The 18,053-nt window shown below is 32.1% G+C and overlaps 2 protein-coding genes across 4 annotated transcripts; one reads left to right on the top strand and one right to left on the bottom strand.

The window, feature by feature from the left end:
• Positions 1–7,017: 7,017 nt before the first annotated feature.
• On the top strand, positions 7,018–13,947 carry LOC136981604 (sulfotransferase 1C2-like). Of its 2 annotated transcripts, none has more exons than XR_010881748.1 (2): positions 7,018–7,140; positions 13,897–13,947. XR_010881748.1 is itself a non-coding variant. In XM_067277925.1 (2 exons), the coding sequence occupies exon 2, from the start codon at positions 8,568–8,570 to the stop codon at positions 9,549–9,551; it is 984 nt and encodes a 327-aa protein (XP_067134026.1). In that variant the 5' UTR covers positions 7,018–7,140; positions 8,560–8,567; the 3' UTR covers positions 9,552–9,659. The 2 variants fall into 2 exon arrangements, 1 of the variants encoding a protein (XP_067134026.1); XM_067277925.1 differs by lacking the exon at positions 13,897–13,947 and adding an exon at positions 8,560–9,659.
• On the bottom strand, positions 12,409–15,177 carry LOC136981605 (sulfotransferase ssu-1-like). Of its 2 annotated transcripts, none has more exons than XM_067277927.1 (2): positions 15,171–15,177; positions 12,409–13,493 (listed from the first exon to the last, which is right to left on the bottom strand). In XM_067277927.1, exon 2 carries the CDS (start codon positions 13,485–13,487, stop codon positions 12,540–12,542), a length of 948 nt encoding a protein of 315 aa, XP_067134028.1. In that variant the 5' UTR covers positions 13,488–13,493; positions 15,171–15,177; the 3' UTR covers positions 12,409–12,539. The 2 variants fall into 2 exon arrangements, with proteins under 2 accessions (XP_067134028.1, XP_067134029.1); XM_067277928.1 differs by lacking the exon at positions 15,171–15,177 and adding an exon at positions 13,750–13,789.
• Between the last annotated feature and the right edge of the window lie 2,876 nt (positions 15,178–18,053).

The raw sequence follows: 18,053 nt of genomic DNA, 5'->3' as shown, positions 1-18,053 counted from the left end.
ATAAACGTATTTATTTGAATCATGTTTATTACACGTATGTATATTAGGAGGTTTGAAAGTTATAAAATATTTCAAGAATTATTTTCATTGTACGCAACTACATCCTATAAATCTATTATATAACGGTATTATTAAGTTTATTGTCTAAAAAGAATCGGTATAATTGACTATAGTTTGAGATCCATTCAAACTGTACTGTCTCTGTTATATACCCGGAATAGTTTTATATATTAAAATTATACTACATAAGTAAATATAGATTTAACTATTCTATCGAAATATAGAGCTTTATTACAAATTCAGAGTAAAAGTAGGGGTTAAAACAATAGTTGAAAGTTTTCTAAATTCTAATGAGTTTAGAAAATTTTTAATTTTACTAAATTTGAAAAATTAGAAATGGAACCAAGCCAAACGATCGCCGTTAATAATTGGGCTTTTATAATGCAATATTTAATAATTAGATACTAAGTATCAAAACATCCGACTTCGGGATGTTGTTATATACAGAAATTTATAATAGACGATTATGAAAAATCCCAATGACATCAATATTACAACAAAGCAAAAGAAAAACAATTCACCTTTTAAGGAATTTAATGAATTATGATAATTTTCTAAATTATTAAACAGATTTAGAGAGAGATTTGGAAATAGCCCATAGCCAAATGCACCCGTACATTGGGGCACACGGGACGCGTCGGGTTGCCTTTTTCTTAATTTCCATGGGAGCTCTAATGTTTCATTTTATTTTAAAATTAATTACACATTTTTATCGTAAAGAACTTTTCTTACGAGTGACAAAATCAAAATAAAAATATTCGTTACTAACTGAAGATATGCTCTAGAGGGTCCTGATTGTTCGGTCGAGTGCCGAGATACCACTATATTTGATTAACATGATTTTGATATAAGCGGAAACCTCGAGAAATACCTGTATATTTTACATAATGTATACGATGTCCTCCCTTTTTGTTATAGGTTCTGCCCCCTTTCTTATAGTCTACGGACACCGCTGCTCATAGCTACGAAGGGTTATGAGGTGGCTAAGCACTTTCAGCTTTTTTTTTTTTTTTTTAACTCTTTTCGCCCTGTGGGCACTAAGAGGGCCTCTTTTAGTAGGCTCATTATGGGTTCGGCCGGGGCGACCGGGTGGTGAGGGACGGGGCCCGACATATCCGAACGGACCACCCCCCGAAAAATTCCTGGGGATTATTCGACCCGCTCGGATTCGATCCCGGTTCCCCCAGAGCGGTAGGCTGCCACCTTTACCGCTCGGCCATCCGGCCGTCCACTTTCAGCTTAATAATACACATATGCATTACTGTATATATAAGTTTATGCTTTCATCACGTACACCTTAGCTACTGTTATTTATTTCTACACTTAAACTGTAGCTAATAAGCATTATGTTACCCGAAAAAATTGCCAGTAACAATTCTTTCGTCCGTCCAATGATTTATTCCTGGCTTCGGAAAACTTCGAATCTGAGCCCCTCAAAAGCAGTAGGTAGTCTTACTTAATTATAATATTTGACAGTCTTTAACTAACCTCTATTGACCGCCGAGTGTATATAAGCTGCCTTTGTCAAACTTAAAAAAAACCGTCCACTTGAAAGTCAATGGAAGTACAGTAATTAAAAAAAAATTCAGCAACAAGTACATTTGGTGACGCCATCTGTTATCATATTTTATTTTAAAAATTTCTATATTATTAATTACAGGAATACCTCGGTTTTCGTTGACTTCGGTTATTGCCGGTTTCGGTTTTCGTCGATTGCCTCGGATTTCGTTGGTGTGCCCTCGCTGCTAATTTTGCGAAAACAAAGGGCAACCCACGCGTTTTCCTGCTCAGTATAGTGTTGTTTCTCGTTGTGTGGGCACTAGCCCGTGCATCTAGCCAAACAACTTTTCTATGAAAGCTGGATGGCCGAGCGGTCAAAGTAGCAGCCAACCGCTCTGGGAGACCGGGATTAAAACGGACGGGTCGAAAAATCCCAAGAATTTTTCGGGTGGTGGACCGTCCAGTTATGTCGTGCCCCATCCTCACCACCCGGCTGCCGCATTGTGGGCCTAGCCGAACTCATAATGGGCTTGCTAAAATAAGCCCTCTTAGTGCCCACAGGGAGGAAAGAGTTCAAAAAAGCCAAACAATTCCATTGCTTTCCATTCCTTTTAGCTTCATCATGGAACCAAAGAAAGTTTCCAGAGCCAGAATCCTTTCGAATGCCATGTTAAATGTTAATTTATTCATTACATTAGTGCAGTGTTTTTCAACCTTTTTCATTGAGTGGCACCCCTGACTGAAGAATAAAAAATTGCGGCACCCTTGACCTGCGGCGGATCTAGAATCTGAATAAGGGGGCTTTAATGGGGGCAGATGAGTTTTCTGCAAAAACGAATATTATGCACAACGCTGGAGTGGAGTCCGGGAAGGGGACTCCCTCCCCGGGAAAAAATTTTTAAAAATTGACAGTTTGAAGTAGCATTTTAATGCAAAAATAGTGTTTCTACGTGTTCAAAATCAAAATTTAAGTCCATTGAATTTTGTCGAAATACTGACAACGAGTTATCTTGAACTACACTTAAGTAAATTTCCAAGAAAATGCCTAAACTTTGCGACTCCCCGGTTGAAAAACACTGCATTAGTGTTTTATATTCATTTTATATTAAATTCTTATTGTTTTTAGTATTAAACAGTATATTTATTCCCTATAAAATGAGTTTTTAGTATATATTTAGGTGTGTCTAGAACGAATTAATTGGAATTACGTTGATTCATATGTAAATAATTTCCTCGGTTTTCGTTGGTTTCGGATTTCGCCAATTGTTTTCGGATGGATTATCGACGAAAACCGAGGTATCACTGTATTATAAGATGGCAAAAAGCTTAATTTTGAGGGTAGGGGTGAATTTTATTAAACAATTCTAAATACTGGCAAAGAGTAAAATCGTCATTAAGTTCGACCCTACTCGAGATATAGACGACCTTTTTATCTCCCCATTTTGTCGACTTTTAATCACCAAAATTTAATAGCATTAACCTCCCTAATACACAAACTACTATACAAAATTTCAGAAATTTGTGATAAAAAGCATAAGAGTTATTAAGTTTGAAACAGAGTGAACAAAATTGGAGTACACGACAACTGGGCAATTCACAATTGACAATAGTCAAGTGGGCGACGGTTAAATGGGTAACAGTGGCGTGACGTCATTGGAAGCGCTGGAAGCGCCGCTTCCCTTGTATTTTCCCTTGTATTTTCTAAAATATAAATTCGTATTGGTCGATTATTTTCATATTTTAACGTACTTTGAATTAATTAAAATTAATATTTTATTATAACCGCATTATGTATCGTATTGCAAATTTCTATGCTACATTTGAAAAAAAACGATAAGATTGTTATTGTATATTCGAATATCAGTGGCGGAATGGAAGCGCTGTATTGTCGAAACCGGGTCAGCTTCCACGGCGAAAATAACTGAATGGTGTAAAGCACCAGGCATTGGCGCACGCGCTTTACAGAGCACCAACCTCACCGGGTTTATCTGGTGGAAGCTACACACCAAAATATCGTATAACGCTTCCAACGATTCTATCCCTTAGCCACTGGCAAGGAGCTATCTAAGTCAATTGTCAATTGTTAAGATTTAAAAAGTAAAGAGTATTCAATGTTGTTTTTATGTACGTTTCTTTGCAAAGTTATATTTGATTACAATTTTCTTTTAATTATGCTGTAATTATATTGACATATTTTCAGACATAAAATCTTTAGAATTTTTATCACTTTTACAAGTTAATAATTTAAATATTATGAAAAACAATTTTTTCAAGCGTGTTTTAATTCTTTAAATTAAATAAGTAAATTTTATGGGAAATTTTTTTTTATCTAAATTACGTAGCGAATCGCAATATTTATATTCGTGTCCGGACTATAATGACAAGTAACTCTTAGACATAAAAAGTATTATAATTAATGACGATCCGAACAAAGACGTACTAAAAGAATTATATGATTTAATATCGTTAATTTTTACGAGACCATCTACCGGTGGGTCTGCTGAGCGCAGTTTTTCGACCACGAAGCAAATTCCTACATTGGCCAGGAACACTCAGTCGGAGGAAAAATTGGGTCGCTGGTCGCTAGTGTTGCTTTATCAACACTAAACGTAATTAACGACTTTGCGGAGAAAATCGCCGAATAGAGTTTGTTTATAAAAACTTAAAAAAACAAGTTTTTCTATCATTGTTTGTATCGTATCAATTTGTATTATGTATGTATTATTTGTCTTTTAGAACTAAAACACATAAATTGCTTATTTTTGTCATTTCCAGTATTCGTTTAAAACTTTTATGGAAATGTCATGTACCGGACGGGTCTGACCCGTCACGAAAGACGCGAAAAAAACGGTTATTTTAGAGAAAAATTTATTAGTTTAAAAAAAACATAGGTAAAAGTCGTTCGTAGTCGGACACCCATTGTTTATATCAAACTGCCAGGCAGAAACCATAAATCGCGGAAAAAAGTGGTCCTACGATCGGTGGAAGATCGAATTCGTCTTCGATTTTGACTTTTCTCGCGCTCCAGGTTAGAGTCTCGTTACGTTTAGTAACCAGGGACCAACCACTCGGGAAGCGTGATTGAGGGAAAATGACCAATCAAATGGACGAAAGAAAGAACGAAGATTGATATAATCCCCGACAATCGAGAACACCTCGCACTCGGTTAACGTTCCGAATAATCAAAACGCCGTGTATCAACGCTTAAAAAAAAAATAAATAAATAAACAGTTTCTCGTCTATTGTGCCAACCTGTAACTCGTGCCACTTTGGACTTAGATTTAAACTCGTGCCACCCTTAAACTTGTGCCTTATAGATTTGTCAACGCCACTGTCCCGGGGCCACCTTCGATCGACGATCGAAGAACCACATCGACGCCCAGGACGTCTGAATAGCTGATCGTCCTAAGGCAGCGTTTCTCAACCTGGGGGTCGCGGTGATATTAAAGGGGATCGCGAAACAATAATGAAATCATTTTACGAGAAAAAATCATTTATTATAAACTTATAAACATTTTACTTACAATAAGTACAAATGTAAAGAAAAGAAATTAATGAGATGGTTGCATTTGTTTTTCGTTGAAAATTTTCTCCATACGTGGATCTACGTTAGAAATACACAAAAGCAAATTGTTTTCGAGTGATAAAAGACGATTCCTGTATTTAATTTTTAGCGCAACCATAGACGAAAAACCCTTTTCACAGAGATAAGACGTGTCGAAAGGGATTAATATTTTCAATGATTTTGTGCTTAAACTTCCATATTCGTGTCGACGAGCGAACCAAAACGTATTTAAATCTTCAGATTCCCTCCGAGAATCGCTGAATTACATAAAACAAAACAAGGAAATCTCGTATGAAGAATAACATGTAAACACAGTTATAACAAAATAATATATCTTATAGATAATAAATACATAAATTTTTAAAATGTAACCACATCTATGTATGAATGGCACCCTGCACTGTTCTTTATAAAATCACAAAATTTGTATCCTTCGTGCTTTTAGGGCCACAAAATCAAGTCTAAACTTTCTTTTTTCTTTATATAAATGTATATTAGATGTTAGTGTGTATGTGTGTGGCAGATTTTGTTCACCCAGTTTGAAGCTTAATAATTCCTGTGCTTTTTGTCGAAAATTTCCGAAATTTTGCAGAGCGGTTTCTGTATTAGTGGGATTGATGCTATTAAATTTTGATGGTCAAAGGTCGATGGGTGAGGGAGATAAAAGAGAATTGTGTGTCATATCTCCAGTAGGGTCGGACTTAATAACGATTTTACTCGTTATTAGCATTACAACTTTTTTTTATTTATTTATTAAACTTATTACTACCCTCAGAATTAAGTTTTTTTGAGATTTTATAATAATTAAAAATATAAAAAGTTTTAATAATAAATTATCATAACAGATGACGCCACATATGCAGTGTTAAATGTCGTTTTCTATTGATTCGACCCTTAAAATTGTCATTACTAAAACATCTGCCATGTGTTCTTGTTACGTTCTTTATTGTAGTAGAATATTTATATTCTTCATAGTACATAAATACAATTTATTCGTACCTAAAAACGCATGATTCGTAAAATTCTCACAATTAGTTAAGCACAATAAACTGCCTAGCATTAGTTTATTTGAAGGGTATCATAAATTCAAAGATAGAATTAATAGAAATTATAGCTTTTTTTACGATAATATGTAAATTTAATTTTATCGTGGTAATATGGCGCCTCCGGACAAGAGTGGATTTTGGCACCCACATATCCCTCCAAATAAAAACTCCGTGAACAGGTTTGGATGGGAACAGTTCAACTAAACAGATACACGTTAAAATGTTTTATTGATAGAGCCCCGGGCCGTGTGCCCCTCTAGTTCAGTCCTGCATATTTCAATCCCGTGATCACGCTAATAACGAGTTTGTAAGACTTCCTGATTATTTTAAGATCTTTACAGTTGTAATAATCGAAATATTTTCCCCAAAATTATATAAATTACTCAATTTATGTGCAATTTTTCAGTCAATTTTCAATGATTGATTTCACCTTCAATTATAAGGAAGATTTTTATATATTTATTTATTACACCGGTACTTTGTGTTATTTTTTAAATTTTCTAAATTTCTAAATTGAAATAATATGACTTTTGATTTACACAAGAAGTTTCTATAGAGTTAATAATATCAATTATCTCTTTCCTGAACCTCATCATGTGTAATTATTAGTGTTTTCTTTTTAATTATAGAGAATGTATAGTAAAAAGGAAGCGAATTCTCATTCATTTGCACTATGTGAAAGCATAAAGGAATATAAAATAAAATAAAACACGTGGCCTGGAAAAGAAAAGAAAAAGAACAGGAAATCGATTAGACTTCCGGTATTATCGTAGTGCCATCTGTTGTGCAGAAAACGAAATAAGTTATTGTAAATGTACACATAGTAAGACATTCCATGCAGTAATTTTGTTGTTGAAATTGTACAACGAGAAAGGAGGTCGAAGGGTTAATTTTTTTACACACAGCGGATTTATTTTCAAACAGACTCTGCTCTTGTGTATATTTAGAAGGATATAAATAAGGAAAAAGGTAATGTTGATTGTAATTTGATAGTGTAATAAGTGAGAATGTCGTATGGTTTTGTATTTTATATACTCGAAATATTTATTTCTTTTATACACAATACTTTTTTTGCCCTGTGACACTTTTTATGCTTTATATATACATATAATAAACTAGGTATTTTTTTTTTTTAATGGAGTATCATGATCAATGTTACTGTTGAACTACAAACACACGTTTTATTTGCATGTGTTTTTTTTTAAATTAATGCTTTATTTTATTTAAAATAATCTACATCCATATATCAAGCTTTAATATTTTATTTATTTATTTTTTAATCAGAAATTTTGCATTATTTTCCCAAAATTTAAAGCATAAAATAGGAATTTTACATGGTTTTCGGCATTATTACTTTTCAAGGACTTCTATGATTTATTGTTATATATTGATACTATAAAGTCATTCAAAATTAATAGAAAGAAGCAATTACTTAGGACTTTTATATAATAATTTAAATAAAAGATCTAAGTAATTGCTGACAGAACAAAATTTAATATTTAGTGTAATAACTAATATTTAATTAAAGTATTTTATTTAAATAATATATGTACAGTATTTACGTAGTAAAAACCCGTGTAAACCGGATTGCACGGCATTGAGTATTATTTTCGCTTTGAGCAGGTTCCGTTTTGGCAGGTTTTACTGTAAACTATTTTATTAGGCTTTGTGTTATATTATAAGATTATATAACACAAAGCCTATTATATTATTGTATTGTATTATACAAAAGAAGGAAAATGTTTTAAAGAAAAATATTATATGAAAAATCTTTGTAAATGTTAGATAATTTCAATATATCAGGGAGAAATCAGGTGTAGACGAATTTATAAAATTCTAATTATGTATAATTATAGTTATTTTATTTGGTTAATGTTACCTATGGTGCCAAAATGGCGGCTCGTCTCTGATTCCAGCAAACAGAAAGAAGGAAACAGTGGGGACGCACATTCTAACCTAACCTATTCTAATAATTTGGTTGGTAATAATTATGGTAATTTATTAGAATAGGTTAGGTTAGGTTAGGTTAGAACGTGCGTCCCCACTGTTTCCTTCCTTCTGTTTGCTGGAATCAGAGACGAGCCGCCATTTTGGCACCAAAGGTAACATTAACCTTTTATTTAATATATTGGCTTTATAAATCAAATAAAAATAGCGGATTATAGGGCTAGATCATTATAACAATGGAATTGAGAGATTACTCATAATAGGTTGGTTTTTCCGATTTTCAGTTCAATATAGAATTCCAATTTACAACCGTAAACCGCTATCTTACACTTCTTAAATCGTTTATATTATCTCTATTATTACAATAGTAAACAATTATTTTAATTATACTTTTCCTCACTTAATTAAGTAAGGTTTTACTTACTTATTACTTCTTTCTAGGTTAAAAAATGCCAGTCAAACCAACATATTTAGATTGCGACGGATTTCTAATAGCGGCTGGATTTTCTAAAGATGCTTACCGTTCAGTTGTTGAATATAAACCAAAACCCGATGATATCTTCATTGCAACGTATCCAAAATGCGGGACAACATGGATGCAATATATTGTTACTTTAATTCTTAGAAAAGGAGAACCATTTGCCGATGGTTTGGATTTTTTTACGAATAGTCCCTTCTTAGAAATGACAGGAGCGGATGCCATTGAAACTATGAGAAAACCTGGTGTGTTGAAAACCCATCTTCCAATTCATCTGGTTCCTTTCTCTCCGGAAGCAAAATACATTTATGTAGCAAGAAATCCTAAAGATTGCTGTGTGTCTTTTTATTATCATACAAAATTGTTCTCTCCTTATAATTTCGAAAACGGTACTTTCGAGGATTATTTTGAAGTTTTTATCAGAGGGGAAGTCGATTGGGGGGATTATTTTGATCACTTACTTGGCTGGTACGCTCATAGAAACGATCCTAATGTATATTTTACAACTTACGAAAACATGAAAAAAGACATTCAAAGTGAAATATTTAAAGTTGCAGCATTTCTTGGGGATGAATATTTACATATATTACAAGAGGATAAAACTGTGTTGAATAATGTTCTTCGTTATAGCAGTTTAGATTATATGAGAGTTAATATGAATGCCCTAATGAAAGAATTTTACGAAAAATTAATTGAGGGTTCTTTTGATGAAAATATACTTCCTTCCGGTTTAAAAGCATTGCAGAAAAATATCAGAGCATCTATAGAGGCTAAACAAGATGATGTCTTAAAGACCGAATCTAAAGAAGGTGATAAAGAAATAGCTTTCGTTAGAAAAGGAGTGGTTGGTGATTGGAAAAATCATTTTACTCCCGAACAGGAAAAGATTTTAGAAGAAAAAATTCGAGAAAAGACTAAAAACAGTGATGTTATGAATTTATGGAAAGATATTTAGATTATATTTTACATAAATATAGAGGTTATGACTGATTTTGAATAGGGGATCATTTAAATTTCCTATTCAAAATGAATTTTAATTTTGTTGGGATATTTTTTGTTTTTATTTTAAGCCATTATATTAGTAATATTTATAGTTATTAGTTATATTTGAATTATCTTATTATAAAATGATATGCGTATTGTATTCGAAGCTTGATTAGTTTTGAATAGTATTTAGGGTCGCTACCACGAGCTGAAAAATTGCGATATGTCACAATGCTAAGCGTGGGACCACTCGCATGAAATGCTGAGTGGTCCCACGAAAGACGAAGTGCTTATTTAGATGAGAACAAGTTTGACGGATACGTATACAGACGTAGCTGTAGTTGGAACTGAGCTGTAGGAGCACAATGTTACCTTGTGACATTACAGCATGAAAATCATCAACTGTAAATCCTGAGACCGGATGACCCGGAAGTTAGGATGTCTGTCCACTGCTCTGGGGGAGTCGGGAACGAATCTGGAATGGTCGAAAACTCCAGGAGTTTTTCAGGTTAGTGATCCGTCCTTATATGTGGGACCCCGGCTCTCACCACTCTGCGGCACCATTGTGGGTTTGGTGGAACCCATAATGCGCTTGTTAAGAAGGTCCTCTTGGTGCCCCAGGGTGGAAAGAGTTGTAAAATTTACCGCATTACTTGGCATTATGCTTAAAATAGTCACATAAAAGTCAAATTTTGAGAATATTACTTTTTCAATATTGGAACAAGTTAGGCAGGTGCTCCTAAGCAAACTAGAATTTTAATGTTTAGCTTCCATAATACGGTTTACCGTAATGTATGGTTTATATTTATAAGAAAAGGTATTATTCTCTTTGAAAAGATATCTTCGGATTTTTACGGTATTTTGTCAGGGTAGTTCTTGTATGCATTGTATAATTATAGGCTATACAATATATAGCCTATGTTAGGTAGTATATATAATCATTTTTGTATACTACTTAACCATATACCCATTGTGAGTTTGGCCAGACTTACAGTGGTGAAAGATGATGAGAATCAACATATCTGGAATAGAACATCTTCCAAAAATTCTCGAGGTTTTTCTCCCAAATTCGATTCCTGATTCTTTAGAGCGGTAGGCTGACGCCTTAATCGCTTTGGCCAATCCGGTATAAATGTATTGTTACGAAACTGTTTTATTACATTACACAATATAACCACGATTAACCGTGTTCCGATTAGCCGAAGTTCAGAGCTATCCGAGGCAAACCGTAAGTGAATACACTACTCTTCTTATACTTCTACTTATCCAAGTAATTCATCTAAGATAGGCTCAACCGACGGCTCAACACCTGCAATTGCAGGGGCAGCAAGCTTGTTTAACGTAATGGTTTTTTAAAATTTTAAACATTAATTCGAAGTTGGCCTGGGAATGCAAGGTATAGCATTGCAGGGGACTGTAAAATTCCTAGGGCTGATTCTGATTCTAGGGCTTTCTTATATAAAATTACCAGCATTTATAATTAATTTTTACATTATTTGATTGTATTTCTGTAACGTCATGCCCATTCTGTACATTTTTTTTGATAATTACGATAAATAAAATAACATTTTTCGCAAAATTTATAACTTTTGCATTAGTTTTATTTATAACTTTCTTTCTCATTAAAAGATAAAGTTTAAAAATAGTTGCATACTTTTTTTTAATGAAAAATCGTTAAATACGAGAAGTATAACTACGGATATACTTAATAATTGTTCACAGTTACTTCAAAGATAATTAATTACAAAATATAAATTAACTTTACAAAGATATTAGGCTAAACTTTACAATATATTATTAACTTTACAATTACATCCAGACCTCGAATTGGGTTGAAGTTACATTCTTATACCTCGCAAGCTATACATATCGAGTAAAAGTGACTTCGGATATTTTCCATAAAGTTTCATATTGTAAATAAATTTCTAAAAAACTCGATTTGCATAACTCCGGCAATGTGAAAACTTTAATATTTCTATTTGTATAAGTCTTTATAATTTGTATTTTTTACAATATATGGAAATTTTTTTATAAATTATGTAACGGTATTTTTATACTTTACAACTACCAACCTAACTCCAATACTTCGTAACGTTTACATACATACCCACCAAAAATTGCGCAGTGCATATCCTCGATCAATCCCTTTAACTGTACTACTAATAATACACAGCACGGAGTTACATTATTTTATAAAGGAATTGTCCCAGTCTTTTCAAAAGAGATCTTTGACAAGCACTTCATTTGTTATCTTCTATACATAAATGATACATCAACAATTTTTTAAGATACTAATACAAAAAGTTGATAGATAATATATGCAGTTCTAAATGATACCGAAAATTTTAATAATATAAAACACACTTATGCTTATTGTTGTACAAATATAATTACAAAATTACACATTAAATACATAAAATCAGTTAAATTTTAATTTATATCGTATTGTTATACAGTAGGGCAGAGATTCTCGACCCTCTTAGCTCCGCGACCCCCAAATAGTAAATATAAATAAAATTAATATTTTGCGACTCCCACCCAAAGGAATAATAACAGTAAGCCTTACTATTACTAATTGAATTTTGACTGCAATTATAAATGTAAATTTTTTAAAATATATTGAGCAATTTACAAGTTCCAACGTGATGTGTACGTGCTCTTTGTAATTTGATCCACGTGTGGAGAAAATGTTAAATAAAAACAAATGCAGCCATCACATTAATTTCTTTTCTTTACATGTGTACTTATTGTAAGTGAAACGTTTATAAGTTGATAATAAATGATTTTTTCTCATAAAATGATTTAATTATTGTTTCACGATCCCCTTTAATATAACCGCAACCCCCAGGTTGAGAAACGCTGCAGTAGGGTATTTTAAACTTACCGGTATTATTATTATTGGTTTATATAACTATTCAAAATTTCTGACTGCACTTATTACAATCCAATGAAGAAACAGTTATTTATTCCATAATTTCATCAAATCGCTACCTTTTGTTTTTTCTTTAATTCTTTCTTCCATTCTCCTTTCCTGCTCAGGACTGAAGTGGTTTTTCCAATCTCCGACTATACCTTTGCGAACAAATTGTCCATCCGCTTTCTTCGAGAAACGGGGATGTTTCTTCATATATTCGGCAAATACTCTAACTCCAGACGGCAGATTATCAAGATTATCTGGGGTTTTTATGAATATATCATCAAACGATTCATTTATTGTTTTTTTCATGTAGTTGACACTACTATACTCGAGAACTTTATCGAGAATATCCGGATTATTTACTAAAGTTTCGTAATACTCCTCTCCCATAAACTTTGCTAACTTTAATATTTCTTCTCGAGTATCGCTTTTTAAATCTTCATAGGTAAGGAAGTAGACGTTGGGATCGTCCTTACGCTCGTACCACGATAAGTGATGATCGAAATAATCTCCGAAATCCGTCTCTCCTTTTACGAAAAGTTCGAAATATTCATCGAAAGTGCCATCGCTGAAGTTATAAAAACCGATCATTTTTGCATGATGATAAAAAGAAACGCAGCAATCTTTAGGATTTCTTGCAACGTAAATATATTTTGCATGGGGTGAAAATGGTGTCAGACTAAAAGGCAAATGAGTTTTAATTGCTCCGGGGTCTTCCGTGTAGTCTAATGCATCGGCTCCTGCAAATTCTATGAAAGGCGAGTTCTTTGCGTAATCCAGCGTATTTGCGATAGGCCGCCCTTTTCGCACGATGCACATGATTATGCATTGCATCCATGTCGTACCACATTTCGGATACGTTACCACATATATTTCTCCCCGTTTTGGTTTGTACTTGATCGCCGAACGAAATGCTTCCGGCGAGAATGCGCCTGGTAAACGGAAACCGTCGACGTCTATGTAGTTAGGTCTCTTCATTTCGTCTTCCATTGTAAACTGTTTATGACCTGTAATAAGAAAATATAACAATAATATTCGTTAAAATCTTAAAAACATAATGCTTGTGTAATAAATAAATGAATTTCTACAACGAATCGAGTTGATTATATATATATAATACGACTATGTGTAATTTTCGAAGGCACGTTTTCATATGTTTTGAGTAAAAATAACTCAGATATGATCAACAATTCGTTATTGAATACGCGAATATACACTGCTTCATCGATACGAAATTAATTTAAAATGTTACCAGAGATGTGACGATCTTGTGTGGCGCCTGGGGTAGAGCGGGTTCCATAACAGAAGTTTATTTCCTTCTTCGAATAAATGTTTTCTTTATTAGTAAAGTAAGTTTTAACGATTTTATTTTTATTAGTAAAAATAATATTATTTATAGTGGTAGTAATCTTCTGGTGAAAAAAGTTCTTCGCCGACAGTCGGAATGTAGGAAGCTTTAGCATTCTTCATGAAATGCATAGTTTGTGGTCCTATAAGTGTGGTTAGCAACTCGTCAGCAAGGTTCGAAACCTCCACCCTTCAATCTTTATCTGTGAGACTTCTGCATCAATTTTGAAGGATTCTAGAATTATAACACGGATTAAGAATACAGACATGCTGTGAACTCAATACATCACTTTACTAACACTTTCCTTTATTGGTATGCATTTCGGACAGAGTACCTCATCAGCCAACTTATTAAAATAAATGATAGGGTAAAATTTGATTGTCCTGTTTTTTTTGCAAATCTCCACGTTTGAGATCTGAACCATAAAAAGTCAAGAAAATGGGAAAAATTACGCGCGTGTGTGTATGTTAGCGTTTATTTAATTTAATATTTCAGGATGAGGTAAAGACTGAGATCCGAAACTTGGCACGCTTGATCGGGTTTAAGTTGCATTGATGCTATTAAATTTTCACGGTTAAAGTTCGAGGAGGTGAAGAGATAAAGGAGTGTCATGTGTCATATCTCGAGCGGGTTGGACTTAATAAAGATTTTATTCCTTATTAGCATTTGCAATTTTTTCATAAAAATTATCTCTACTCTCAAAATTAAGCTTTTTGTTATTTTATAATAATTAATAATATAAAAAGTTTTTAGAAACAAAATTTCGCAACAGATGGCGCTACATACAATTTTATTTATTATGATTGACATTATAAATGTTATTTTTAAAATATAGTCCCATAATAGCGCAACTCGTTGATAAATTTTTACAAATATAATATGAATAAAATTGAAAAAAAAAATTATGCCAAATATCTAAATGAATTTTTCTGTTAAAATCTAATAACATTTAAAACTCGGTAATTTTTCTCTTATATTTTATCATCAAGAATTTATTCATATAACATAAACAATATATGATACATTATTGATATTTAGCTTAAAGTTAAGGAAATTTAAATGCATAGTTCTTGTGTAAATTTTTTTCTGTACTTTCAAAATATTTGTATTATTTTTACGTTTTTTAATAATATATAATTTTACAAACAATTTCCAAATATAAATTGAAAGCGTAGTTGTATAGTATTTGTACTTTATAATATAATTATAATCTGTATTTAATTATACTTACGACCTTGTATGAGAATGCTACAATTACGTTAATTTTACTTTGTTAATTACATTTATTAAGTTTTTATAATAAAGTATAAATAAAATAAACTTACGGAATAAATATCCCGAAATCTATTTAAGTTGCAATTAGATTTTTGAACAGAATTACGGACTTTAATTTGTAGGCGTTATCGTTGATACACTTATCAAGTCTTACAAAGTTCATATAAAATATTAGAAGATTAACTTCTTCATTGTTTTATTTTATTTCATTTTACTATGCTTATTTTCAAGTGGTTTTAACCTATTGATAAACTGACGGAATTAATTAAATTAAATTAATTGAATAGAGTTATAATAATAATTATTTTTTGAGCGGTCGCCACACTTTTCTTTTGTTATATATAACAGTGCCGGGTAAGTACTACTGTTTAATGTAGTGTAATTCAATAAAATTTTGCACGTCTTCTATATTATTTTCGTCTCTAATATTGGTTTCCGTATTCCCGATTTTCCTAAAATAATAATATTATTAAGATTTGTAACTAAAGTAAGTTTGTTTCACAGGATCGATATGCCAAGGGTGTACCACCTGAAAGGACTTTCTACGTTGAAACTAGACCCTGTTCAAGTGCTAATTAATATAAACGTATCAAAAAATAGAGTTGTATGTATTGCAACTAGGATTCTAAATATCATAATCCCTATTAAACATGGAGTGAATTATGATTTCTATACACTATAACAGCTCAATTGATATCATTATATTCTGTATGCAAAATACTAACATATCTATCCATAGAATCGACTATACTGATGTTAGATGAGAATTTATTAAGTGATTTCTTCGATTGTGTCTTTCATCTTTTCTTTCGTGTTTCTTGGTGATGATCTTCGGTTACTCTACTTGTGTACTTGTAAATGTCATGTAAGGCAGATATCTCTGGTGTTCTTAATGCTGTTATTTACTTTCCACAAATGGCATTTTACGCGACCACTGGTTTATATATACGCAGGTGCATAAAATAAATATACAAATAAAACATTAGCTGATAATAAATCAAATGATTATTCTAAAATATCTTACTCTTAATTGATATTTTTCCAGTCTGACGATTGTTTATTGAAGAAAAATCTCCATTTTTTTAAAGAAAAATTAAAGTTAGAATGATTATTTATATTGTTTATTTACCAAAAATTGATTTTTTTAATTGTTTCAATACAATACAAAAGAGTGTATATTATTTCATCTTACATTGTTAAAATATCCAGCAACGAGTTGCTTAATTTTCCTTGCAACACGAAAACTGCGTGTGGCGAAATATGTTATGATATTTTATTGAAGTAATTTTTATATTTTTAATTATTATTAAATGACAAAAAGCTTAATTTTGAGAGTGGACACGGGTTTTATAAAAAATTGTAATTGCTAATAACAAGTGAAACCTTCATTAAGTCTGATCCCACTCATGATCCCTGACATAATTCACTATATCCCCACCCTCGACCTATTTCCATAAAAATTTAATAGCATCAATTCCCCTAATACACATTATTAAACTTTAAAATGGTGGAACAAAACCATTTCTTGCTAATTCGTAACATTTCCCATCAATTATATCTGCATTCACTAACCTCATTTTAGTGAGAAATGAACTTTAAAGCTACAAAACCGATACAAAATTTACGTCAGAGGATTATAGCAAAGTAGATGTAGTTACGACTCAAGGTTATATTTAAAGGGAAGTAATAACAGTAAAGTTCGCTTAGCAGACGTTTAAACTAGAAAATTTATAGGGAATATTTATGATATAAACTGAACGAAAGGTAAGTAGAATAATCATAATTTTCTGGCACTTAAAGGAAATCATAAATATGATATAACTAACCTTAGAACCTATATAAAAATATATATTAATTGGTTTATTTACTTTATCTTCTCGTATTTTTTAATCCTTATTATCAGCAAGAACAATTTTTAAGGTTATTTTATATTTAAAAAAAAATCTCATTCACTGACATTCATTAAAGCATTATTTAATTGAAGACGATGTAAATGTAAAGTGATAGACTGTATATATTTCGTTTGTAAGTTTATTTTATAATTATATAAATGTAATGACACGTTACCAAATTTAATAATAATTAAAATAACATATATTCAGTCCATTGTTCGTTACCTATATTAAACAGGTTTACAATACTTGTTTACAAAGTATTAAAAAATAATTGTTTATACGTCCCATTGGCTAAATATCGTACATATTCGTTTATATAACGGCAATCTCTATTAAATACTTCCGTAGTGTTATCTACTTCTATTATAAACAGATTAAAAGAGAAACTTGAAATGAGGTTAGTTAAAATATAAACAAAGAAATCTATCATAATTTGAGGTTAAGAGAGTTAATTTGTTCTGAATAATGATTACGTGAAAACTCAATGATTATCTTTTAAAAGACATATACACGGTCGATACTCCAATCACTCGCTCTGGTTTTTATTTAATTAATGAAAAGTCCTGCTACCGAGAATGCCCTTTCCGATTCAATTAATGTGGGTGGAATCGTCTTTAATGTATTTTAGAAAAGACAGATGTTATGCGTTTTCTTATCTGTAGCCTGGAAGATTTCTTATTCGTTTTCGAAATGCGTTGCAGTACAGTAGAGCATCGATTATCCGACTTAATTGGGGACTGGGGTTGGTCGGATAACTGAAAAGTCGGATAACCGAAAAGTATGAAAAAATACATTATTAGTATAGTGTATTAGGCCTGGTTTAAATACCAGCCTCCCTTTATGGTCGAGGCAGTGCTGCCAGCTAAAACATGCAAAAATTTAACAAAAATAATATTAAAGTAGCCAAGACATGACCAAATATTGTAGCGTCACATCACTAGCGGACATTTGAATTTGCCGACTAGAACGCGGTCGGTTAACCGATAAGTCGGTTAATCGGGGATCGGATAAGCGATGCTCTACTGTATATATATATTA

Source organism: Centruroides vittatus, unplaced genomic scaffold (genome assembly GCF_030686945.1).
Source record: "Centruroides vittatus isolate TY-2023 unplaced genomic scaffold, ASM3068694v2 contig_784, whole genome shotgun sequence".
NCBI lineage: Eukaryota > Metazoa > Arthropoda > Arachnida > Scorpiones > Buthidae > Centruroides > Centruroides vittatus.
This window is presented reverse-complemented; position numbering and strand designations above follow the sequence as displayed.

Coding starts and splice junctions, on each gene's coding strand:
- LOC136981604 (XM_067277925.1), top strand. CDS start 8,568: ATGCCAGTCAAACCAACATATTTAGATTGCGACGGATTTCTAATAGCG.
- LOC136981605 (XM_067277927.1), bottom strand. CDS start 13,487: ATGGAAGACGAAATGAAGAGACCTAACTACATAGACGTCGACGGTTTC.